The following is a 26,253-nucleotide window of genomic DNA, read 5'->3' on the forward strand; positions in this document are numbered from 1 at the left end:
TCTACCGACAGATGCGATAAATAACTAATTAACCTGCAGGATTGCGGAACTGATTTACTTTCTACTTTTAGTAGATCTGTCGTGAATCGTTTTGATATTTAAAAAAGAACAACTGCACGTTGTATTTGTATCCCTTTGAATAGCGACTTTCAGATTGCATACAACCATCGAAAGACAAAAGACTGATAGAACTAATGGCAACAGCAGAGTTGTGTTTACCTCGCTGCAGCGGACCTGTAGGTATCACCTGTCTGTCACATTCATACCTGCACAGGAATCCAGAAAACATAACCAGGAAGAAAAGTTTTTCAGAAGTCGCATGACGTTGACGTCATTTGGAATGTGTGCGGACTACAGATGCATTGTCAGAAATTATTGACCTGAAAGTAAATTGAGAAAGAGAGAGAGAGAGAGAGAGAGCTGCGAGAAAAATGCTCCGTTGTCTCTGCTGTTGCTGCTTCTCAAGTGAAAACTCCGCCACCGAGGTACGTGTTTATTGACTTTCATGTAAATGTTAATGAACATTCAAGTTCCGGCGAGACACTTGATCACTGCGTTGCTTCGGTGAGATTAACTGGATGAAGCCATTTTCTAAGAATGGTGCAGGACCACACCCGTTATAAAGAGTTAATGTGTATATTACATGCTATACGGTTGTCACAGTAAAGTCCCTTTGACAGTATTTTCGTTTTGTCTCACAAGACAAGAAAAGGTCATCACTACGTGTGTTGTTCTGTCACAAACACAAAGTGCAGAGGTAGAACCTTGAATTAGAATACAAGTTCTCCATATATGAATTATGTGACACACTTGAAATACATGTTTTTGTTTATGACACTGTTATTACATGTGTCGAGGTGAACACAAGCCTTGTTAGTGTTTTCTGTCTCTTTCTGAAAAGTGTAAAGAAAACAACTCTGATATTGTTTTTCAGAGGCAGCCTCTCCTGCACCCCACACCATCTGACCTGAATGGAGCTGGATCAGCCAGGCAGAACCGGCCAGGGCACAGTGGTACACAATCTCTCTAAATGTTCATGTGTCTTTCTCTCAGAATTGCACGCTTCCAATGCATACAATTATGTATGAATTTGAACTGCACGTGCGCTTTTATGTGTGTCTGGGTTGGGTTGTGTGTGATACTCTTCCCTCCCCCCCAGATGCACAGACAGTGAAGCGGATCGGTAGGCTGGTGATGAGGCGAGTGTGTGTGCCAGAGTTAGACCAGAGGTTTTCTGACATGGCCGAGACCTTCAACGAACAGCACGAGCGCTATGAGGCCATGGTCCGACATATCAGCAACCTGCGTCAGAGCTGCGGGTGTAACCACGATAACACTCTGGCTTTAGCCAAATCTGTGGGTACGATCAGAGATGAGCATGGTAAGGGAGAGCTCCTTGCCAGTGCAGGCAACGTGATGGCAGGTTTCCTTATTTCAGTTTTCAGTTTCCTTGGTTTGTTTGTTTCAATCTCCATCTCTCCCCACTTCCAGAGACCAGCTACAGGGTCTCCCTTAAGATGAAGGGCTATGACTTCACCCTCAACGTGGTTCCTGTGGGTGAAGGGGAGGAGGAACCACTGCCTCCACACCTGCAATTGGCTCAGGATGAAATGAAGGGCACTTCTGAGAGCGCCAAAGCCACCATCTCAAAGGGTACCACACTTCAAGAGTTGATTGGCTGGCTGCTCCGTAGCAAGGATCACATGGCTGAGCAAGTGAGAGGGGTTGCAGTAACTTACCAGGAGCAAGGAAGACTAAATGAGAACCTGGAGGAGAACCTGAAGGAAGTGAGGAGGGCAAAGGAGTTGTCGCTTGGATACAGACAACGGGCCGGGGAAGTCCTCACTGAGGCTGCACAGATAACAGGGGCTAATGTGTAGTTTATGCACATGTTAGATTCTCAATTTGAATCCACCAATTACAATACACAGGTACAGGATTAAGATATTCACAGAGGTTATACACAATTATGCACACACAGAACGTCATATAAATGCGCCAAGTATATCTCTGCTTTGCTGGCCATTGCAGCCTTTTGTATCATAAGACCTTCTTATTATATCTTTGTTTGAAATGTTTTGTTAAACTTTTCATAAATCTAACAGATACTCATTTTAACACTTGTCTGTGTAAAGACAGTATATTCCTGTATGGGTGTAATCTTACCAGCTAACATTAGGGGGCACTGCAGACTTACTTGACTATTCTAGCAGTTGCCTTTATATTCATATTCCTCAGATTCCGATTTACTTTTTCAGAAATCACACTACATGGATAAAGATTCCCTAACTTACAGAATCAGGTATCAAAATGATGAATGTGTTACTATTTTTGAAGAATTTTATGCCTTAAATTTTTGCCACAAGGAAAGATTGTTCTAATTTCTTCCACAATAGAGATCAGGATACAGTCTCCTGAAGCAACAAAGATAATTGGACCGGAGGTTTTTTTGTGACTGTGCCTGTAGTGTTTTGCTATTCTAACATTCGGAGGGAGCAGATTTGCTGATTGTTATCCACAAAAGCCCATGCATTTTTTAACTGATTAAAAACCACAGCTTTCCATCAGCTATTAATGTGAAAGCAAACAAACACATGGTCATATACCATCTTGATAATTAATTTTGGAAAATCCATTGTTTCATCATGGTCAAGTGGTCACGGATTGTTTATGCAACCATATAGAGTCCTGCTTTTGCCTTAAACTTTACAGATTAATGTGTCCTTATGGAGTGATTCAAATCTGAGAATTCATTTCTAGATGAAAAAGTTTGGGAAATAAAACAAGTAAATTGAAAAGATTTAAATATTATTATTATTTATATGTTTAATAACAGCAATCTATATTAATTATGTTCTTTGTGACTTTGAGTCCTTGTTTGTGTGGAAAAAATGGTTATGTTCATAATTAAAATGTGAATATTTATAATATATAAGAATCAAAGGCACTCACTGACTAATGGACATTCAACGGCAGTGTATTTGCTGCAGTATGATCAATTATTCTTACAATACAATCATAATTGAACTGTCAATGAATTACTTATTCATGTGATTCATTAAAAGCATCTCTGGTAAATAACTGCTGTCAAAGAGCACCGACTGACAGCGACAACCTACCGACGTCGTGGAAATCATTAACAAACAGCCTAGAGTCTAACCTGATTGGATGCTGCGTTTAGGGGGTGTGCGTCAGTTAGATCATATACTGCTCCCTCATTGGCTCAGCTGCCTGACACTCCGTGGAGCGCCGTCTAAGGTTGTCTGGAGTGGAGAAAGTAATGAAGATGGAAGGAGCTGATGTTGATGAATTATTGAGGAGATTTATGGAGTAGCGAAGCGATAGCCGTTTACTCGTCGCGTCGGAACGATAGAGGAACACCGATACCAGGAAATAGACCGATAGCATGCCCGTAAGTAACGGCAACTTTCCCCAATTTACTTGGTGTTCGCGCCTTAGCCGAGCTAGCTAACTAAGCTAATCTGAGAGCAACCGCGGTGACAGCTCGAAGTCATTCAGCAAGTCGAGGCAGTGAGAGTGTGTGACGGCGGAGGATTACTGTACATTCCTTCTGTCTGATACTGGCTAACAGGTTACACTGAACAGTCAGAGCTAATGTTTAGCTTTGAGCTAACGTCACCAGTGCTCTGAGAGACAGAAGTCCACGTTGTTTAAACGCAAGATGCTACCATGTTGTCATTGTGGCAAAAACTAGCGGGCTAGCACCGCCTGGGGACAATAGTTACTACTTCAATTAGCTAGATATTAGGTAATACAACAGCCGTCAAGATGGGAAGGTTCCCCAATAGGTTTAGCAAACGAGCTCCCATTTTGCTATTATAGTAGAGTATTATAGTATGTCAGGTCCTTGTTAAAATACTTCCTCCAAATATGTGTGTGAGTGAGTGTGAGTGTGTGAGTGTGTGTGAGAGAGAGAGAGAGACCTACGTCCCTGGTCCATGATATTATCAAAGTATTCTACAGTCTGTGTCATTGTGTTTACACCAGTCTGGCAGGGGCACGGAAACTACTGCAGGCTGGTGATGACAGATGATGCGATTTTTTACTAATTAACTGGCTGGCTACTAAACCCAGCCAGTTCAGGGGTTTCCTATATGATGGGGTCCAGTGTGAAGCTTTGCCGCAGAGCCCCACGGCAGACCTGCCGGATGAAAAGAGGTCCTTCACTAGTGTACATGCTGTCAAAAGTTGAAAAATGTTTTTTTTACAATCTGTGTCCTTCACAAGGGCTGTGCTTCTGGTGGTGTGCCAGATATTGTTTGAATAAGATACCGTTTGCGGCTTAATTCATAGTGTGTGTGTGTGTGTGTGTGTGTGTGTGTGTGTGTGTGTGTGTGTGTGTGTGTGTGTGTGTGTGTGTGTGTGTGTGTGTGTGTGTGTGTGTACGTACGCGCGTGCCGTTGTCATTCGGAGAGGCTTGTCCTTTTAGCAATAGACAGGTTTGTTGAGTGGCTGTTTGTGCACTGTTAAAGTGGCGTCATTAGGGTGTGTGTGTGTGTGTGTGTGCACGTGCTCACGTGGAAAAGTACGCGCAGGCTTGTTTTAATGTGACATCCATGGCTGCTAGTGTACGAGGCCTCTTAATGCTTTTTGACAGTGAAGCCCGGCAGGTCATGAAGCAAAGAAGATCGTACGGGTTCTGTTGTCATCCGGCATCACAGCTAGAGTCACCCATGCCTGCGGTTTCATGAAACATTCCGGTCATTTGAGCAATGAAAACTGTCACAATCGTTATCTTCTAGTTCTGGACCAAATTCAAGTACAATATCCGTGAATTGAAAGCTGATTTTTACAGCAAAAGTATTTGTAGGCATAGATACCAGTAGATGTGGCCTGCTTTTAACTCCATGATAAATGTAGAAAATCAAGCTAATTATCTGAACCAAAAGTGGTACTTAAATGTGAAATTCCTGGGCTGAGCATTAATAGATTACGAGAGACTTATCCAATTGTTGCAAGAAAAGCTGAGACAAATGGAGTGCAAATGGAATTAAAGAGAGCCTTAAAATTGAAGAATCAGCGATGCTAATCATCGGCCTCTTCAGGCTCAATTGCCACGAGGAGTTGAAGGGGCGAGATAAGGGACGAAGATGCATCACTGGCTTAGAAGCAACAGAGAAACGAGCGTGGGCTGCTGTAAGAGGATTCCTCCTCGTCAGATCTCTGTATCTGTCTCCCTCAGCACCGACAAACCACACACAATCCACAGACTGTGTTGTCATGTCTACTTAAAGCAGAGGACTGCCGGTAGCTGTGTGTGTTTGTGCAAAAGATGAGAAAAGAAAACAAGGTTAGGGGAAAAGGAGAACTTCCCCTTTTTAAGAAATAAGCAACCTGCTATTGAAGGAGACCAGGGGGGGGGGAGCAAGGTGGGAGGCGATGATGCAACAGGGTTAACAGCAAGCCAAGATGATCCAAATAAAGAACATAGCATAAAAAAGATGTGATATGAACTGAAGAGTGATGTCAAAACAAAATGCTGCAGACCTAGGAGTGTGGAAATGCGTAAAGGGCTCTGAAACAAGTCTGAACAGGAGTTCAAGTGGAGCTGTGTTGGAGACTCTGCCCTTTATGACACCCCACAACTCCTCAGAATAGTTCACTTGCAGCTTTTGCTTCCATTCAAGTTTTAAAGCAAGTTTGGAGTCACTGGTCCAGCTTGTTTATTGCCAGCTGACCTAGTTTGTAGATTTTGGGGCGGAGTCATGTTGCTTTAGTTCCTGGTTCTGACGTTGGTTCAAGCAGTTAAACAAGTTGTTGTGTCAACTGAAGATATGTTAGCTAGTTTAGGTTAATTTGATCTTATCTGATCTATTTTACTCTTCGTCCATGTAGCTTTAATTCATTGATAGTAATGTAGGTTTCATTGTTATCGGTCTAACCAGTAGTTTTTGTGGTCTGCACCTTGTACCACAGGAAAAAGCAGCTGGGGCAGCTCTGTCACTCTCAAAACCACCCACTCTGTCTTTCCCTCTGCTTCCTTTCTTCCCTCTGTTCAAGCCTTCAGTCTCATTGGTCCGCTCTCTTCCTGAAAAAAGAAGGTTCCAAAGCATAGGCCTATGTGTAATAGGAAATGAGGTAATCAACAGGGAGTGGTGGGTGTGTGGGTGTCCCCCTAACGCACTTGGACTGGCTTCAGTTCTCCGCCAGCTTTCTCAGACAGGTATGTTTTACTTCACTACTGAGCACCGGAAGACCCTGTGTTTTGATATTGGCATATTGTTGGCTGTGGGTTTTGTATGAATTCATATTCGTACTATGTGTATGGTGTGTTTGCCTCAGGTGTTTTGTAACTCCGTCAGGACGTGTAGGCTCGAGGATTAAGAATGTAAACTCAAAGGAGACCTGCTTGTGTTGGAGGAAGTCTCTGGAAGGAGGAGTCAGAAATAAGCTCATTTAGGTGTGTGTGTGTGTGTGTGTGTGTGTGTGTGTGTGTGTGTGTGTGTGTGTGTGTGTGTGTGTGTGTGTGTGTGTGTGTGTGTGTGTGTGTGTGTGTGTGTGTGTGTGTGTGTGTGTGTGTGTGTGAGTGTGTGTGTGAGAGAGAGAATTTATTGCGTTGGTGTAAATTCGAGCTGTCAACTTTAGCTAGCTCACAGGTTTTGTCAAACCAGACATTGAGTAAACACATTTTTACACACACTTGTGCAATCTCACTCCTCGGCACATAGTTGGCTGCATCAGGGGCTTTTCATTGGTGGAAAAACTCAGTAAGTCACAGCCAGGCTATTAAACACATTGGTTAAGGTCCGTGTTTAGATCTCAGAGAGGCGTCTTCCCTTATCTCATGCGTATCTCAGCCTGTGAGGTTGCCTTGGGCAGCAACGATTGAAACCTAATGAACTCTCTTCTTTTATTGATCCTACTGCCGCACTCCTTTTGAGTTATCAATCCCTTGGGTTGTCATACATTGCTTTTATCCCGCATCCGTCTATACATGCATCTCTACCTCTATTAATTTATCTATTGATCTGCACTCTCTTCTCTGTCTCTCTCCATCTTCTTGTTCATCACTTCATTGGTTTGGTTTTGTTACTCAGCCACTCGTCCTAAACACTGGTTTATTTATGCATGCTTGTGCTGATCACTGAGGTTGAGATAGAAGAAGCTCACCACCTGCTGCATCATTTGTTGTGTGCTCTCCTTGGCTTATCTTGATTTCTGTCATGATGTTTGAGTCCATAATGACGGAAGACAAACATCAGCGTAATAACATAATTACGCTCTGGTGTCCTCTCAAAGCAATTAGTTTGCTATTTTCCTCCAACAGTTGCTTACGCCTGTCTGCATTACGTCTGTAGACCGTAGATATCTTAAAGACACAGCATTTTGTGCTGTTGTGTCCCGCTGTACATCTTGTGATGTGAATGTTTCAGATTTTGTTTCCACCCTTCTGCTGCTGCTTTAGTGTCGCTGCAGTTTCTTCTTGGCTTGCTGCTGAGGTAGGAGGTAAATATATCACATAGGTAGGCGGCATGGCAGGCAGGCCTCTGATTTTAGTCTTCAGGTATCTTTTTCTAGATACAGATGATACAGATGACATACCCCCAGATGCCAGCGTGGACAGAGTTGACTGGCTAATAGCGACTCTGTAGGAGGAACCACTCCACTTCCAAGACTGACTCATCCACACTCTAATCACAGCCTTTTACTTTGTTATTCAGTGAGCCTGCCATTAAAATGCTGGCTTTAGATATCACTGCCGTCCTTGTAGTCGTCACCAGCGTGAAAGAACGGAACAACGGACCGCTACAAAGAAGTAATTTCTCTAAATGGAGGCCATTCTGCTTTATAATCCTTCCCCATTTCATGAGTCACTGGCTCCCCCTCCCTCCCCCCTGTCATTTATGTCATTGGTACAGTCCATAAATAGACACCTGGCTGCCATGGAGGGACCAAGGACCAGAATAATACAAAATACAGCTTTTGGATGTGTGAAAGACAGATTAGAGGAAAGACAGCAAGAGAGAAAAATGGCCATGTTGGAGGGAGAGAAGCAGGGACGGACAAGAAGAGAGATGAAAATCTTTCTCTTTTTCTAATTACGCACACATTCATGAGGCATGTTGGAAGGTTTTTTGATAATCATGGTGATTAACAATCAGGACTATAATCTTTTGAATCTTTTCTCTGGTTTGAATTCACCTCCAGAATATGTTTTTCTTTCATAACCAGACATTTGTCTTGCTTTTTAAGGGGTAGTGTGTGCGCGTCATCACTTGGTGAAGTGTTGAAAGTGGAAGAGTTTTAAAAGGTTTGATTAGGCCACCTTCAGCTCAAATCTCAGCATGTATCTGCAGGACAAGTGTGCACATAGAAGGACTTCTTCCTCCCTCTTTCCTTTTTCGTCAGACTCTGTTACCAGACATACCAAACATGGACTTTGTTTCTGCATTCAACAGCCAGTGTAGCCTTCCAGAGCACAGACACGACGGAACCCGCAGTGAAAAACAGATTATCCATCAGAGATGCAAAGAGGCCATAGGAGGCCTCCTCCTCAGCAGAAAGCATGTCTTATAATATATCAAGTTCAAGTTTTGATCTTTTGAAATGTCATAGTGAAAAATGGACAAACCAAATTCCCCAGAGCCAACGATATTCAGTTAACCAAGAAAACAAGAGAACATCAGGAAATAGTTACATTTGAGAAGCTTAAACCAGTTCGTATTTGGCATTTTTTGCCACGCAGCAGCTCTAGAGATCATCATCATCATCATCCCCACTTTGTCGTAGCTATTTAGAAATCTTGTAAGGATTTATTAATTTAGTAAATGTTAGCTAAAGCTCTTCCTGTCTGTCTCCGTTTAAAGACCTTTTCCACTTGCATCTAAAATCTCCTGCGCTACGTTTTTCTTTTCTTCTCATCAGTGCTTCCACAATAAAGCCAGCCAGGCTTGTCTGTGTGGGTGATTTTTCTATTCGAGAGCCTGAGTTGAGAATAGGTTAGGTACTCGCTACTGAGGTGTGTGTGTGTGTGTGTGTGTGTGTGTGTGTGTGTGTGTGTGTGTGTGTGTGTGTGTGTGTGTGTGTGTGTGTGTGTGTGTGTGTGTGTGTGTGTGTGTGTGTGTGTGTGTGTGTGTGTGTGTGTGTGTGTGTGGAGAGGAACGAGAGAGAAACAAGAGCGAGAGGGGAGGAGACGCTCGTGCCTCTTTGGGGTATTGAGTTGATTCCTGCTCTTCATGGCATTGTTTGCTGTTTGTAATAGAATATTTTTATCAGGATACCAAATAATGGATGGCTGGCAAAGGTGTGCGCGCTTGCAAACATACTCGCAAATGCACTATACATTTGCTGTGTGTCAATAATTATGCAGCGTGTGTGTTTAAATAGTATTTTTTTTTCTTCTCATGCAGGTAGAGGTGACTCCACTGCAGATGAGGGAACATGTTGGCTATGGACCAAGGAGTGGTGGAGGACTGGCTGTCAGAATTTAAGGTACTGTGTGTGTGTGTCTGTGTGTGTCTGTGTCTGTGTGTAAAGCAATGCAACAGAAAGCACATGTCCGTGATTAGTGTGCAGCTCATTCTCTGCTGCTGCTTTATTATTGGCAACGTGTCTTCCACACACAAACAAATGCACTCTGAAGTGCTTCGTTCTCAGAAAATTGCGTGCTCCTACTCCAACATGAGCACCGACGAGTATGTGACCGCTACCAAAGTCGAGACACACCGAGGTGTGATAATAAATGAGCAGAAGGGAACTTCCTGTGTGAACGTACGAGGACCCACCTGTCATCAAATTGATGTAACCAGGTTGATAAGACGGACAGTGATAATGTCTACAGAAGCTGTCCATCTCTGCAGGCTTTAGACGGTATACTCTTTTCCACTCTTATTGACACCAATTCTGTCTCCTTCACCTGCAGCCATAATATATAGGTTTAGGTTACTCAGTACTCACTTCTCATCTTGTCATGCAGCCTTTATTTTTAGAGTCAGTTAGTGTATTAAAGTGTGTGTGTGTGTGTGTGTGTGTGTGTGTGTGTGTGTGTGTGTGTGTGTGTGTGTTTCAGACCCTCCCTGACAGTGCTGTGTCCACCTATGCTGCCTCACTAAAAGACAAAGGTGCTCTGGTCCCTGCACTCTACAAGGTCATCCGAGAGAACTACAGCGATGTACGGACACACACTTTTCCTATTTGTATTATCTATTGTAAAATCCTAACTACACACTGAGTATTTTGTCATGTTTCAAGTGCCACCATTAACCTTTACATTTTTACACACCCTTGACTATATGTCAGGATGAAACCATGTGCCCATGTTTGTTTTGGTCTCTCTGTCCTCCCCTTAGTTGCTGGAGCCAGTGTGTCACCAGTTGTTTGAGTTTTACCGAAGCGGCGAGCCGCAGCTGCAGCGTTTCACACTCCAGTTCCTGCCAGAGCTCCTGTGGAGCCTCCTGTCCGCCAGCGCAGCCAGAGACCCTCACACATCTGGCTGCATCGAGGCCCTGCTGCTGGGCATTTACAACCTGGTATGGGAGAGGATGAGGCCGGTGGTTGTGTGGTTTGCTTGTGTACAGTTCAACGCCACATTCTTATGTCATTGTTGTTTACTTATTAACAAGAACAGCTCTCCTTTACTGGTAATAACAGTGAAATGTTTCCAGTGTGATAAGTGCAAGATAAGGAAGTAAAGGTCCTTGATCGTAAGCAATGGGTGTAATCATGCAGTTCTGCCATTACTTTCTGCACTTCCTGTCTTGTTAGACAGCTATGCATGGAGAGTGACAGGAACTATGGTTAAGAAATAGAGGAATTGAAACACAGTGACTTTACTAATACACAATATGGAATGCATGTCCCTTAGGCTTCCCACAGAGATGTCAGCACTAATAATTATTACAGTGAGTTGAGTCCTATTTTTTCATCCATTTTGGCTCTCAATGCTCTATCCATCAGCTAAGTGCAGTGTCCCCTAACTTCCTCTCTGAATAGCAGAATAGGTCAGCTGTCACTCAACTCACTGGCTGCCTCCTATTAATCTATTTGACATTAACATGCACACGGGGGGCTGGAAAACCCCGGGGTCAGTGCGAGTGTGCTCTCACAATACATACACACACACACACACTAGCAGACTGATTTTGGAAACGGAGACCCTGAGGTCCGCACACAAACACCCACATATATCAGATGAGTGTGCTTGAAGAGATAAGCACACACTCTTTTGAGGTTTAGGGCACACACAGAAAAAAAAAACATTTTCTCACTGTCTTCCTGTCTTTCTCTTTCACAGGAAATAGTTGATAAAGATGGACAAAGTAAAATATTATCTTTTACCGTCCCTTCCCTCTCCAAGCCATCAGTGTACCATGAGGTGAGACACACGCATGCACTCAGCTCTTTTAATTTGCTTTTGCAGAAATGTTCAGTTTAAAAACGTCTTTCTTCTCCAGCCCTCAGCCATCGGCTCCATTGCCCTTACTGAAGGGGCTCTAGCCAATCACGGGCTGAGCAGGGTGGTGTACAGCGGGCCACACCTCCAGAGAGAGACCTTCACGGCACAGAACAGGTAGAAGAGGCTCGATGGGCAAACTTGTTTTCAAGTCTTGCTGGACGGGTGGTGACGTGTCAGCAGGCTGGAGGTTGTGCACGTTTTTAAAATGGCTTACCCGGTAGCAAGCTGCCGGTCTGCCTGCTTTAGAATTGGCAGCAAACTGACAACCCAAAATAGAAACAGAAATGAAGGAGGAAGGACAATCTGACAAAGAAGCACGGCGGAATTCAGTCTGTAAATCATGCACTTGTATTTATTTATTTTTTGTTTTTCTATTGTGACAGTATGAAGCCGTTTGCATTTTATTTACTTAAAAATGTAAATGTATGTACTATGACCATATCTCATATTCAAGTGTAATTTGATAGAAATGTGAATACATTTGGACCAACAAACATTATCAGAGTATTAATCAGGGATTATTGTTGGTATTGTTAGTGCATGTTGTATTTTTCACTGACTCTTGGGGAAACTACTTCTATGTGGAACAAAGCATTTTGTGAGGCAGCTGTGGAAAATCTGATAAATTGCCTCAAAGTGATGTCACTTGATTCAGCGTCGGTTGAGCCTGAAGTTCTGGAGTTTGACCATCTGGAGGTGTGGACTTAGAAATGAGAGATCTTATCAGACCTGTAGCATAACACACCCAAATCTCACAACTGTCTGTGGTTGAGTTACATTTTGGGTAATGTACCGTAGATGCCAGGTTTTCACGAGGAATGTGTGGAATAAATCAGAGGAAATCTCTGATTCTGCTAGAAGCTTCTGTAATCTTTCAATCTCTTTGATGATGGAATGTCTCTCTACAGTATAGATGGAAGCGAAATTGTGTCGGTGATTTTCTGACCTGATATGTTTAAAATGTTGTCATGTTGTAATGTAGACGGACTATTTTAAGGGTATGTTTGTGTTGTTGAGATTTGACGTGCTGACCTTCCTGCTGCTGTGCTACAACGCTGCTCTCAGCTACATGACTGCCACCTCCCTCCAGTCCCTCTGCCAGCTCAGCTCCAGGTAAAGCACACACACACACACACACACACACACACACACACACACACACACACACACACACACACACACACACACACACACGCTTTGTCATGAGGACTGTATAAGTACACACACACTTTGTCATGAGGACTGTATAAGTACACACACACACACACACACACACACACACACACACACACACACACACGTTGTCATGAGGACTGTATAAGTACACACACACACACACACACACACTGTCATGAGGACTGTATAAGTACACACACACTGTCATGAGGACTGTATAAGTACACGCACACTTTGTCATGAGGACTGTATAAGTACACACACACACACACACACACACACACACACACACACACACTGTCATGAGGACTGTATAAGTACACACACACTTTGTCATGAGGACTGTATAAGTACACGCACACTTTGTCATGAGGACTGTATAAGTACACACACACTTTGTCATGAGGACTGTATAAGTACACGCACACTTTTGTCATGAGGACTGTATAAGTACACACACACTTTGTCATGAGGACTGTATAAGTACACACACTTTGTCATGAGGACTGTATAAGTACACACACACTTTGTCATGAGGACTGTATAAGTACACGCACACCAATTTCATACTATATAATGATGATCATTGCATCATTTCTTGATTGTGAATGTTTTTGAGGAGGCTACTTGAATAAGTAAGAGGCTGTTAATGGAGCGATTAGTGAGCGGCGTCACCAGCGGAGCTACGAGTGAGAACAGAAACAACGACACTGAGGGAACGAGTGAGAGACTAGTGTTGACCACATTTTGTGTGTGTGTGTGTGTGTGTGTGTGTGTGTGTGTTTGAGTTTATAGAGGAAGATCTTAAGTATCAAACACAACCTTTCATTATTAAAGACTACTTGAGAGTCTCACCAGCGAGGATTTGGCTTTTGTGCTGTACCGAACCGTGGCACCACTGTATCGTATTGAACCGAACCGAGAATTTTGTGAACCGTTACACCCCTACTAATCATGCATACACATACTATTCTACAAGCGCTTGCTTATCAGATCCTCTTATAGACTTTGCCAGTGAGAGTCAAGATACCGCTATTCGGCAAAGAGCTGTGATGTACACACACATCACAGATCAGGGATTGTGGTAATCTGCCAACTGTAGCTGAGCATTGCTCTAATAAGCACAGAGCTAAAGAGAAGTCATCAGCTTTGATTTCCCCATGAACGTTTGCTGTGTGCAGCATATAGCAGCTCCTATGGCTTCAAGTGCGCAGGTGTTACCTCAGGTGCATGCGCGCGGTTATTGTCAGTGGTTATTTTCAGCGATTATTCCCTTATCGTGGAGTTGATTATTGGCTCACAGCAGGAAGTAAATTGCCTTAATAGAACTGCAGCCGAGTGGCTCAGTGGAGCGGTTTCCTCGATTGAAGCTGATACAAGCTCCTCTATTGTGTTTTCATTTTGCCGTCCTCCAGGGTGTGTATATGCGGCTACCCACGGCAGCAGATGCGGCGCTACAAAGGCATTAGCACGCGGCTGACGGTCACGTCCGAGTTCCTGGTTCAGCTCATCACGGGGATACACTACGCCTTGTGAGTGTACACACGTGCCTGCACTAACTGATCAGCTTCATCTTTTCATGTCTTACATAAACAGTGTTTTTCTTAAAGTCTGCTCCATGTGACTTTATCTCTGACCCAATTTGATTTGTGCCAATAGCGTTGTAACGTATGTTTTTAAAAGAGGTTGGACTGTGACAATCATTGAGCATGCTCACTTTGAACCAGTTTATGCTATTGTGTTGACTTGACATCTTGTACACAATATAACAAAGCAGTTAAAATAGAAAACGACTAAGCACTGTCCTTCTCATTTGAATATGTACATTATTGCTCTGTTCTGATCATAAAGCTGCCCTGTGGAGTTTTCTCGTAAACAATCAAAAGTTATTTTTGCGTTCAGCTTTAGTCAGCAACACACATTGTGTGTATCTTTTGAGGTCTCACAATGTCCTCACTCGTAAAACATTTTCAAGAAAGAAAAGAAAGTATTTTAACAAGATTTGCATGCAAGTGCGTATCTTGTTACCACCACTTGTTGATCAGTGGAAGGACTGTGTCTCACCTGCATGCGTGTCCTTGTGCACAAGATAAACAAAAAGGGGACCCACTCAGAAAAACCATCCATAGCGCTACTAGATGTCTATCACTCCACAGGGAACCTTAAATCTGCGTGTGTTGTGTCATCTAATGTCTTTGTGTATAGGTGTAATGGGGAGGTTGAAGTGGGATCCAAAGCACTGGATGACGTTCTGTATCGGGCCCAGCTGGAGTTGTTCCCTGAAGCTTTATTGGTGGGTGCAATCAAATCTATTTTTCTACATGCACATCTCCCATTTTGGTGTGTGTGTGTGTGTGTGTGTGTGTGTGTGTGTGTGTGTGTGTGTGTGTGTGTGTGTGTGTGTGTGTGTGTGTGTGTGTGTGTGTGTGTGTGTGTGTGTGTGTGTGTGTGAGAGAGATTTAGACGCACATGTTCGCCTGTGGTTTGATTCATGCACAGCACACTATGCTGCATTGTGTTGGTCTCTCTCTCTCTCTCTCTCCCTGTGTGTCAGAGACTGCAAGCAGAATGTAATCCCACTAGATTATTTACATGCTTTTCACTCTGCTCCGTTAAGCCATAATCCTCGAGGCCCAGGGAGTAGAGGATTGAACCTAAGCCCACAGTATTACTACACAAGTTAAGGTGTGCTTCTCTGCAACAATCAAAACACACAACCTTTGGATTTACATGAATAAGAATGCTGATGGGGTTTGTAAAGATGTTTGTTTTTTTTGTTTTTTTTTAAATAAAGAAACAGCTTTTTGGACACGTTTTTAGTGTATAAACGTGAAGATATCAGCGTTCTGTCTAGTGTGTTCATTGGAGTGTTTACTTGCTGCAGTGGAACACACCTGGGATCTCGGCATAGCTTGTTGTGTTGCAGCCTCACAGACAAAAGACATGTTGTATTGTGATTATGACGCCCTCCATGTTACGTACTCGACTGTTACATGAGCATTAGTGCCGCTGGAGAATATCCAGCAACAGGAGAGGTCATTATAGAAATAGTGTTATATTGAGTGAAACACAAAGCCTTTTCTGTTTTTCTTATATCACTAGTCTGTGTCACTCGGTTGGTTTGTACTAAGCTTTTAGGTTTATGCCTAAATCTGGTAGAAATTGGATTATTGATCTTGAGAGCAAAACACGTGTTGGTGATATAAGAAATGCTGTTATTGTGTATTGGGCCAGTGTCTTTTGTTTTTTCTAAAAACCCTTAATATTTAAATTTGCAGTTAAGATTGAAATATAAACAGTTTTGTTGCAGTAATTCATGCATCGTGTTTAAAATTTAACCAATAAGATCTTTGAAAAAATGTAATCGGTAATTACAAAAAAATATCTAAAAAAGCCAATAAATGTCTTTTCACATATTTTACATTTACACAAGTAGAACTTGCTACTGGATCTTAGTATGGACATAATATAGAGTGTACATTTAGTGTGGTTATATTGCATTCAGATACAATCTGGCCCTGAGACACATTGAGACTAAGTCACAGGATTAGTAATATTTGTGGGTGCGTTTGCTCCTCCTCGTCCTCAGGTCGGTAACGCCATCAAGTCGTCGCTGCACGGCGCCGCACTGAAGAGCAACAACAAGGAGGGTGCGCGGAGTATCCAGGTGGAGATCACACCCACCTCCTCCAGGATCTCCCGCAATGCTGTCACCTCCCTCTCTATCAGGGGACACCGCTGGAAGAGACACGGTGAGACTAGAAGGCTAATGAGTTGTAGGGAGAGAGAAAGAAGAGCTCTCACACACACTTTTGTCATCACATTTTTTACGGGTTTGACTGGAGGACAAATCCACACCGAAGGAGAGAGCACGATGTTAAGATCTCTTCATTATTCACTCGCTCTACCATTTCATGTCATTCAGTCACTGTGTACATCAGTGTTGTTGTCCTCATCAGACCTTTCCTCAGCTTCATAACACAGCTAGTGCTGTCTACCTCCTTTTATACATCTCCTCATTCAGAACTGTGATTTTCTGTCCAATCCCAATTTGACAGATAGGAGAAAACAGGAAACTAGAGAGCAAATAGTGTATTTATACTACAATACAGATCAGCTGCAGCTGTTGCAAAGAAAATGAATGGTATTTAGATGGGTGTAGAACAAATGAGACTTGAGGGAAAAGCAGCTCTGTCTTAATTGTAAACCACAGAGTACAAATAAGACGGGTAAATTACAGCCTTCAGCTCGTTTAATGAGCGGGTTTCATCTTCAGCCCGACATCCCTTCTTCATGTTATGGATCCTGCTCTTTGGTGCCCGTATCCTAGCTGCTCGTTTATGCGTAAAGCTTTTGTGAAAAGCAGACGATGGAGGGAAAATACTATTAAATATTAATTCATATGTAGAGGGGTGAGTGAGGCTCTGTATGACATTTGATTCATTTCATTACTGTGTTCATATTCATCTCCATATTGCATGTACTTTTGACCATGTGTTATGTTCTGATCACTATGATTTTTGTCTTTTTATTTTTTTCTGCCATTACATTGATTACCTCTGTTTGTCTTGTGTCACTGTGGTCGTGTGTGCCTGTGCACACGGCTGGCTTTTTGTTTTCTGTGTGTGTGTGTGTGTGTGTGTGTGTGTGTGTGTGTGTGTGTGTGTGTGTGTGTGTGTGTGTGTGTGTGTGTGTGTGTGTGTGTGTGTGTGTGTGTGTGTGTGTGTGTGTGTGTGTGTGTGTGTGTGTGTGTGTGTGCTGTCCTGCCCTGCTACCCTTCCATGCTCCTCCCCCCCACCAGAGTCCCAGGAGGTGAGTGTAGACAGTGATGCTGCTGTGGGGGGCGTGGCCATCCCCGAGATCAGTGTGACAGGTGTGAGCGGCGAGCGAATGCCAAACGGAGACTCCCTGCGGCCGCGCCCCGACGGTGACCCGCTGGGCGCCGCCTCCGAGGTCAGCGTGGATCCCCGCGGTCAGGAGGTCAGGAGGCAGAAGTCTGTGAGGCGAATGGTGGAGAATGAGGGTTCTGGGTCGGCCTCCACAGGGAGGAGCCAATACTAAAGGTCCCGCCCCTCCTTCCCACTGCCCCACTCCCGGGGTAACCTAGGTAACCGTGTGTGTGGGGGCGTGGTCTCAAAAGCTGCATTATGACTTCCCCTTTTTTTTTACCTTTTTTTGCACTGGGCTCCACCGTCCTCTCTTTGGCTAATTGCACTATTCCTCTCATCTGTCAATCCAACGTCACTCATTCATTTACTCTCTCCTTTGTGGCTGAAGCTTCCTCACCAAGGTCTCCTGCTGAGATTCCTAAAATCTAATTATTATGGATCTAACTGAATAACATATCAATAATTCAATAAAAAAAAATGCATAATAATGAAATGTGCTTGGCTGAAGATAAAATGACGTTTTGTGGATCCTATTGAAAGCAGTTTAACATAATGTAAACTATTTTAAAGGAGCAGTGTGTAGCATTTAGCAGGATCTAATAATAATAATCATTCTATTTTCTTTAGTGTATAACCACAAGAAAAATAAGAATCGGGACTTTGTTAACTTAGTGTTCATATCTACGTAGTTCTCCTACATTGTGGCACTCTGGAAAAGTTTCAGTTGGTTGCAATCTGCTACCTCAGCACTAAATGCAACCTAATCACACTGCACCCTTTTTAAATAGCTTTATGAACATTTGTCAATAGATATGACTCACATAATGTAGATATAAAACTGTAAACTCTTTGGCTTGCTGTACCTCGCTTAGTAAATGTCACTCTAAAAAGCTTGAGGTCAAGTCACTGATAACAACTGATGACCGTGAACAATATTGCCCAAATATGATTCGTTAGCTGTGCCCGTATCAGGAGATTGTATGCTTACAATGTTGTGTAGGCATATAACTCCTGGGTTTTTCTGGCAAAGATCAGTAAGCTTGTGCGTCTCTTACAGCACACCTCGGTACGCCTCGACACATTACTCCTGGGTTGCACCTGGAACAGACTTCCTTCTGAGTGGTAGCTAGGAGCTGAGGAGAGATATGCAGGTCTTGAGTTATTGGAAGCCAAAGCTGCTCAAAAACGTTAAAATCTTGACTTGAATCTGACTCCCGAACAGTTTAAAACAGGCTAAATCTGACTTTAACGGGACCTGCCTATCTGTCTGATTACCAGCTGTTTACAGGTGTTCTGCGACAGTGATAGCGTCAGATCAAAAGTGTGTATTTGTGAATATGCGGGCGGTTGGCCACTCACACTCACAGAAAGCAGGACAGATAGAGTTAGTGATAACGCATGCAAACGGGGTTTACGTATTTGTGGCTTCCTCTGCACTCCCTGTGTGGACTTTCCTAGGCTTATGGTCCTAAACATGCACTCCTCAGCAAACCTCTCGCTGTGGTCTCACAGCACTGCTGGTTAAACTAACCTGTGTTCTGGGCTGAAATACTGAACTTGTATTGTCTCATGTCAGGTGGCAAGATGTCCCTGTTAGCTGAGGGTACGGTGTGAATGCGCCACCTGCTGGACAGTGAAAGAGCTCGTCTGTCATGCAGCCCTACATATTTTACCCCACATGCAAAACATTTAATACATTGCCTGTTTTCAAACCTTGTTAATCCTAATAATTTGATGGGCTGGATGACAGAAGAGCTGGTTATGTTTTCATCTGCATGCTCCTGTTTTTCATTTTGGGGCTTGTTTTTTTTTTTTCTGTCTCAGACGCAGTGGATCTGGGTTCCCCGGATGAGCTGATGGATATTTCGGAGGTGGATGAAGGGGTGTGGCCAGGCGGGATAGGGCCAGACATGACCCCACCCACCATCACAATTAGCAACAGTGTCACAACGTTGAACCTGGGGGCCAAAGCCATGAAGAAGTGTCGGCTCGGCGGGCGCACCAACAAGGACAAGGAGGCGGGCCCTCTGACGACGGGCCGGGCCGCCAGTGAGTGCGCGGAGCTCTCTGTCAAGCGACTGACTCTCACTTCCAGCCAATCGGTGCCCAAGGCCGGCGCTCTCACCAGCCTGACGCGCACCGCCAGCGCCGTCTTCTCACGGTCCTTCGAGCAGGTGGTCAGCAGCAACGCCCCTCCCACCAGCAACCACACCGCCTCTGAAGTCGGCCGCTACTCGTGCAGCCTGCAGGAGGACGGACTGGGGTACTTGAGTCCGGCGGCAAACCACAAGCAGCAGCGCTCTCCGAGCATCAGCGTGCACCTCGGCTCTGATCTTTGAAACCCCTGTGTGACCCTCCGGACTCCCTGAACCCTCGCCTCTGATCCTGTGACCCTGTACCTGTGACCTGGAACTCCAAGCCATGCCAACCGCAGCGGACCAGAAACACGTGAATGAACACACTCCTGCTGGTTCTCTCCTCGCTCCATTTTAACGTCTGATTCTCTCGTGCTGTGAAGCCGCCCTGCTCCTCTCCCCCCCCAGCAGACTCTCCTCTGGGCCTGATGGAGGCCGGATGTCACTCTCAGCTTCACTGACTTCTAGTAGTGCACTGCTGCTGTGAAGTCTCGCCAAGGGGGGGGAGGAAGTGCACTCCGTCGCAGAGCAGCTTGTCTGTAAATGGGTGCACTTGAAACTTATTTCTAAAAAAAAAAACTGTGGAAAAGTTTTTGGAAAGTATTTTAATCAGCATTTGTTGCCCTGCATGGCTTTTCCATACATCCATCCTGACCATGGCCAGGTGTGTCAGAGGGCAGATGGTGTGTGTGTGTGTGTGTGTGTGTGTGTGTGTGTGTGTCAGTGTGTGTGTGTGTCAGTGTGTGTGTGTGTCAGTGTGTGTGTGTGTGTGTGTCAGTGTGTCAGTGTCACACACCATGGTTGCGTGTGTGGACTGGATGTGTGTATGTAAAGATGTTTTTAGAATTAAAGGCTGCTGATTGATACAATGAACAAGGTATGATTCTCCAAGTTGAAACAAATGTTTCAATTACTACAAAGAATTGATCCCTTCCCATAGCAATACAAATCTCTCCTTGTCAGTGTTTTTTCATTCACACTTCTTTGTTTGTCAACAGTTACAGTTGTGTTCTTCTTTTTTAAGAGAATCTGCATTGTTCCGCAACAGAAAAATTACCACTTAATAATCAACCAGTATGTTAAGAATTAATTTTGTTTACAATCACACAGTATTGTCGTTGTGATAGAAGCAATATTTGTGTTCTTCCTTCCTGAAAAAAATAAAACTCCCAACTTCTGACAAATGACTAAGAAGATTTTGATTTTGGAGGACCATGGGTGTGAATGATTTGTTAAGTATTGAATTTTGCACTTGAAAGAGCAAAAAAACAAAGTTGTTTCAACTTTGGTATTTTCTTATGATGAACAAGAGAGGTCTGACTCAACTGTGGTATTTTTCTGTGAGACAGATGTGATGTGTTGCTCCCTCCATATATAACCACACAGACATGAAGTCCACCTACTTGTACAGAGGTGAAAGAATCCGATACCACTGACTAAAGATGTAAAAAGTCGACCAAAACTGTACCTGAACCTATTCCTGTGTGTTCTGCAGTGGGAAGGTGTGTATGGGGGCAACAAGGCATCTTTCCTCTTTTCTGATCCATCCACCACTCCAGCTGTTTGTAGTCCTTTTGGTGATGTTTTCTGTGTCCCTCCTCGTTGCCCACATCATTATCATCACGTCACAAGACACGGTGGTATCCTCTTGTACCAAAAAAAGGAATTAAACTCCACCCATCTGCTACATTTGGTTTCCTAAATCAAGCTGCCCCCACCCTCAAGCAAAAGTGTGTTCTGTTGTTGGTGAGCTGTTGAGTGTCCATAGCTTGGTGGGACAATAACAATCATCGTGTTTCTGTATGGGTTTACAGAATGTGAATGGGTAAGCTCCTGTTGTACATCATACTGTTGTACTAAAGTTGGTTTATATTGGCCTTTCTATGTCTGAAGATAACTCATTGCTACAACTTCTCGGAATAAAGTGTTTCTATATTTCACTTGTCTGCTCCGTTATTGTTCTAGCTCTGCTGGAAAGCATCATCAAAAATGACTATTAAATATAGAATCCACTTTAAAATGTATCCTTTTCTTTTTGTATAGGCCATGTAAGTATATTAAATATTTAGGCAACTAGACAGCTGTTAAATGTTACAGCTTGAAAGGTGCTGTTTAATAGTACACTTAAAAAAGGGGTGACCGTAGCTAAGTGGAGAGCAGGGCTGCCTTTCAATCAGAGGGTTGGCGGTTTGATTCCCAGCTCCTGCTCTGCTAGTCTGCTAGTCTCATGACAATGTGTCCTTGAGCAAGACACTTAACCCCAAAATTGCTCCCATAGCTGCATCTACGGTGTGTAGATAGAATTGAATTGTAAGTCGCTTTGGATAAAAGCTTCTGCTAAATGACCGTAATGTAATGTAAAATAGTATTAGATTTCAAAATCAGGGTTTAATATGGGAGAAAAAAGTTGCACTGTTTTTAGATTAAAAATAACCCTTAGGTTCTTGTTTAAATCTGGGACTTTCAAAATTAAACATTGCCAACTGCGTGTTGTTTGCACTGAGCTATGACTATTTTGTGTCAACACATTGAAACTTTATTCCTCGAGATATATGAATAAAATGCGGTTATCAGCACACATTTTGGGCCACTTTGGCTCAACAATTAAGTAAAACTGTTTAGTTTCATGTCTGTCCACAAGATGGCGACCTACGACAGACGGACAGTTAACAGCCAGGGCCCCCCTACGTCACTTCCGCCTTCTTGTCCTTGGTGGGTACAGCACCGTCGCCGTTCAGGATAAACAACATGGCTAAACTGAGCAAAGAAACCAAGCAGCGGCTGCAGCAGCTGTTCCAATGCGGCCAGTTTGTCATCAGATGGGGGTTCATACCAACCGTGCTGTACCTCGGTTAGTATCCGAACAGGAGCAACTGGAGTACGGCGAGCGAGAGGAGGCATGCCTCTCTAACGTTAGCATAATGTTAGCTTAGCGTTCGCACGCTATCCCTCAACTGGAAGTTAAATTGCCACGCTGGAGAAGTAGTATATCATTATACATGTAAAGTAATGCATGATGTATAATGTGTGTAGAAATGGCAGTCGTGATTATATGAGTGCACTAGTTCATCAGTGCAGGGAATCCACACGGATATGATGAAACTGCCCTTTTAACATGTGATTATTAAGATATTAGGATTTCAGAAAGATTACTAGCACGTGAGAGAGATATTTATAATTGTCTTCTCTATGATGGATGAGGACTGTGCAAGTTCCCATTTAATTTTGATTAAGTCCGTGGTCTCCCAAGAGGAACTGCTTTAAAACAAGACATGCATGAGGACATGTAAATTGGTGTCATATGTCAAATACCTGGTTTGGGGTATTTGGAGTAGAGATAAGAAAGTTATGACGTTTGCATGTGTGACCTCACATCCGGTGGAGTTCTCTTCTCTGACTTTAGGTTGTTAGTAATACCAACGCTGATGTCATACTTTCTCTCTTTTTTTAAACCCCCCTCTTTATTTTTACATGCATTTCTCTCTTGCAACTAATTTACTTCCTACGGGCAGAATTTCCTTAAGTTAAACATGTAATTTCTTACTCTTGTGTGTTTCCACCATCTGAATAACGCTGCATATGTCAGGCAATCGAGGTCTCATGATGATATCAAAGTTAAAAGTCTGTTAGTGTGTTAAATAATAAATGCCTAACTTTCATGGTTTCATCTTTTCTGATTATAGGATTTGAAGGTTTAAATGAACCCTGTTTGATTTGGTCAGCCTCTCATCTGGACAATGGACTGAATAATTCATTGATAAATCTCTTTCTCAAGAATCGGTTGCATCATTGCTCCGACCATGACCCTTGAATGAAAATAGTAAAACTTTATGGAAATTAGGAAATGTTAGGAAATGTCACCTCCTGCAGAAGTGAATTGAAATTTGCTGACAAAGTGTAATGACTCAGTGAAAGACTTGCTGTCATGAAGGGATACACCTAACTGTTGGGAGAGATTTCTGATGTAGCACATTTATTAAGTGGAACTAGATACAGTTTTTGCTGTGTCACACATTTCAGGGCACTTCTTCTGAAAATGTAAACCAGTATGCATTCTTTCTTCTTTATGGTTTTAATTTAAAGGTTTCAAACGGGGAGCAGATCCAGGAATGCCTGAGCCCACAGTCTTGAGGTAAGTACAGTTTGTTGGGAGATTTATGCTTGATGCTAAAAGGAGTTTTGTCAGGTTTTGCTGCACGTCTCTTTAATTCTTTGAGGCTTATATCTTTGAATATCCCTCCATATCGAAGGAATTGCTAATTGTTAGCTTGTAATAAACAAAGATCCGCTACTTTCCCTCTTTTTACTGGAAAACCTTCCTAATAATTATGGCGGTGAGGGTCTGTGCATTGGTGCCGTTACGGCTCGGTGCACGCAGCTCCCAGTCAACAACAACAACATAGAAAGAGATGTGTATAAGTCTACATCAGTGTGTCGGCGTTGCTCCACCATTGCAGGGGACGTGAATGGTAACACGGCAAACATGCTAACGCACATTTGACTAGGGTTGGGTACCGAAAACCTATACAACCGGTGCCTACCGGACCGAAACGCAACGCAGATTTCGGTGCTTCCTTTCGGTGCCAAGGCAAATATGCTCATATTTCTGCAAAAGAATTGCTGAAGTTTATTTATATTTATTTAAGTATACTGTAAACTGTTGTTAACAGTTAATATATTGTTCATAGTTTGAAGTTAAAAAGTTTGAAGCCAAGTGTTTTGTATTTATTTATATTTATAGTATACTTCAAACAGTTAATATATTGTTCAATTTGAAGAAAACAAATTGCCTTGGAAATAAAAAAAAAGCCTTTCTTTAATGTCGTCAGTCGTCGTTTTGTGTGTTTGTTTTTTTAAAGTATCGGTTCAGGCACCGTTTAGGCACTGGTATCGTTTTAGCACCGGTATCGGAAAAAACCCAAACGATACCCATCCCTACATTTGACGACATCACACAGATGTGCCGATCACGGGAATGATACATGTTTGGGTGTTTTGAATGTTTAAATATAGCCACGGTGGAACTAATTGATCCACCTAATGCACTAGTTTAATTTTGTATTACTTTATGCATTTCTTTTATCGCCCATTGTGACCCGTTGCCTCGTGTGAAAGGGTTTGTTCAGAGTTCAAACAGTGTAATACAGAATTATATGAAATGTTGCTTTCTTTTTACAAAGTGGGCAAATGTTACCTCCGACCACAGCAAGAGGATTTTGTCTGTATTTGACAATTACAGTGTGTTTTCAACAGTAAACAAGCAAAAGGGTTTTCTTCCCACTCTAATGAACTATGAACCGACCACGACTTCAGTGTACCTTTACACACCTACTGATGATGTGTTGATTTCCTCTCCCAAACACCTCTGCCACCTGTTAATCCTGTTTATTTATCGAGGAGTTAGCTGTAGTAAGTGTGCTAAATAAGGTGAATGTAATGCGTTTTACAATTAGTAACTGGAGAGAAATTCATGATGATAAACTTTTCAGTGATGATACATCAGCACTTGGGTGAACTGTTGAATTATGTGAGTCTAGTTGAACCTTTTATTCTTCTTTTCTGTAGTTTGCTTTGGGGCTAAAGAACGTCTCGACACAGCCGGCCCCCTCCTGTCATCGAGACCATGGGACCCACCCGTCAGTGGAACTCCAGGACATTATTTTTCACTTCCCTCTCCATAAACCATGCTGTCCAATATCAGAGAAGTGATGAGTACACGATATGTGTGGCCGTACTGTTTATGGCCACACATACAGATGTATTGAGCGTCTGCTGCATGGACAGAAGATATTTGGATCAACAAGCTGGAATCAAGACTTCCTGAAAATATGAGGTGTTGACTGGATTATCTGTCGGTGTTGTGTTGGGAATGTGTGACAGCGATGTTTGGATATAACATTCATTCCATGTTTTCCTCTTTTTATTTGTAATTTAAAATTTCTGAGAATAAATCCACAAAGAAATGAGTCGTGTCGATGCATAACCTTAAAACAACCAAAAGATTGTCTTGATTGTGAAAATTGGTAGAAAAACAACAAAATATGATTGATTGTTGTAGAAACAAAATTATTACTCGTAGATCACTGCAGATTCTAAGTTTCAGTTTTATCTGTTTTTGTGGGTTGACAGTGTATTTCCCAGCCTCGTACAAACACACTTGGTCTGCATGAGGCAACAGATCAAATACAATAATGGTTTGTGCGAAAAATAGTCAGAAAGTGTTATTTTTAAAAGGGATATTTTTTTTATTTCTGCAGGAGTACAAAATATTCTTCCAGTCATTATTGGTCATGTGCATTCAAAACAAAGCTCATCACACTGCAATTAATTCAACAACAAAAACAATTTAACAATCTAGATAAATAATTAACAGTGCTCTATAAAATGATTGTTGCAATAATTATTGCTTCTCAAAAGATGTTATTCTAAACAGTAATGCAACAATGCTGCTCAAGTAACGTCTTTTCAATGTAGAAATTAATCGACACAAAACTAAAATCCCTGTCTAGTACAAATTGCATTTTTAGAACCCCACCATCATGGATTTTCCTATGATTAATAAATAACACTGTTCACCAAGTATAAATAGGTTAAATAAGATGCGCAATAGTGGGTAGATTTACACAATCATAGATTG

General features: G+C 42.7%; 3 protein-coding genes across 5 annotated transcripts; all 3 read left to right on the plus strand.

Moving 5' to 3' along the window:
- Positions 1–328: 328 nt before the first annotated feature.
- Positions 329–2,882, plus strand: si:ch73-345f18.3 (uncharacterized). The gene is made up of 4 exons (XM_068702552.1): positions 329–485; positions 935–1,013; positions 1,160–1,381; positions 1,492–2,882. The coding sequence occupies exons 1-4, from the start codon at positions 432–434 to the stop codon at positions 1,878–1,880; spliced, it is 744 nt and encodes a 247-aa protein (XP_068558653.1). The 5' UTR covers positions 329–431; the 3' UTR covers positions 1,881–2,882.
- A 371-nt stretch (positions 2,883–3,253) lies between these two features.
- hycc1 (hyccin PI4KA lipid kinase complex subunit 1) lies at positions 3,254–21,556 on the plus strand. Of its 3 annotated transcripts, XM_068702482.1 has the most exons (12): positions 3,254–3,412; positions 9,372–9,453; positions 10,031–10,132; positions 10,311–10,490; positions 11,255–11,335; positions 11,415–11,530; positions 12,434–12,529; positions 14,008–14,124; positions 14,798–14,885; positions 16,182–16,344; positions 17,394–17,699; positions 19,306–19,394. In XM_068702482.1, the coding sequence occupies exons 2-11, from the start codon at positions 9,403–9,405 to the stop codon at positions 17,651–17,653; spliced, it is 1,254 nt and encodes a 417-aa protein (XP_068558583.1). In that variant the 5' UTR covers positions 3,254–3,412; positions 9,372–9,402; the 3' UTR covers positions 17,654–17,699; positions 19,306–19,394. The 3 variants fall into 3 exon arrangements, with proteins under 3 accessions (XP_068558583.1, XP_068558581.1, XP_068558582.1); XM_068702480.1 differs by lacking the exon at positions 17,394–17,699 and having other exon boundaries at positions 19,306–21,556; XM_068702481.1 differs by lacking the exons at positions 3,254–3,412; positions 17,394–17,699 and adding an exon at positions 6,101–6,184 and having other exon boundaries at positions 19,306–21,556.
- A 749-nt stretch (positions 21,557–22,305) lies between these two features.
- tomm7 (translocase of outer mitochondrial membrane 7 homolog (yeast)) lies at positions 22,306–25,582 on the plus strand. Its single transcript, XM_068702547.1, has 3 exons — positions 22,306–22,467; positions 23,700–23,748; positions 25,182–25,582. The coding sequence occupies exons 1-3, from the start codon at positions 22,365–22,367 to the stop codon at positions 25,195–25,197; spliced, it is 168 nt and encodes a 55-aa protein (XP_068558648.1). The 5' UTR covers positions 22,306–22,364; the 3' UTR covers positions 25,198–25,582.
- The last annotated feature ends 671 nt before the right edge of the window (positions 25,583–26,253 follow it).

This window comes from Cebidichthys violaceus, unplaced genomic scaffold (genome assembly GCF_023349555.1).
Source record: "Cebidichthys violaceus isolate CVI_PGR_0920_01 unplaced genomic scaffold, fCebVio1.0.p SCAF_85, whole genome shotgun sequence".
Classification (NCBI taxonomy): Eukaryota; Metazoa; Chordata; class Actinopteri; order Perciformes; family Stichaeidae; genus Cebidichthys; species Cebidichthys violaceus.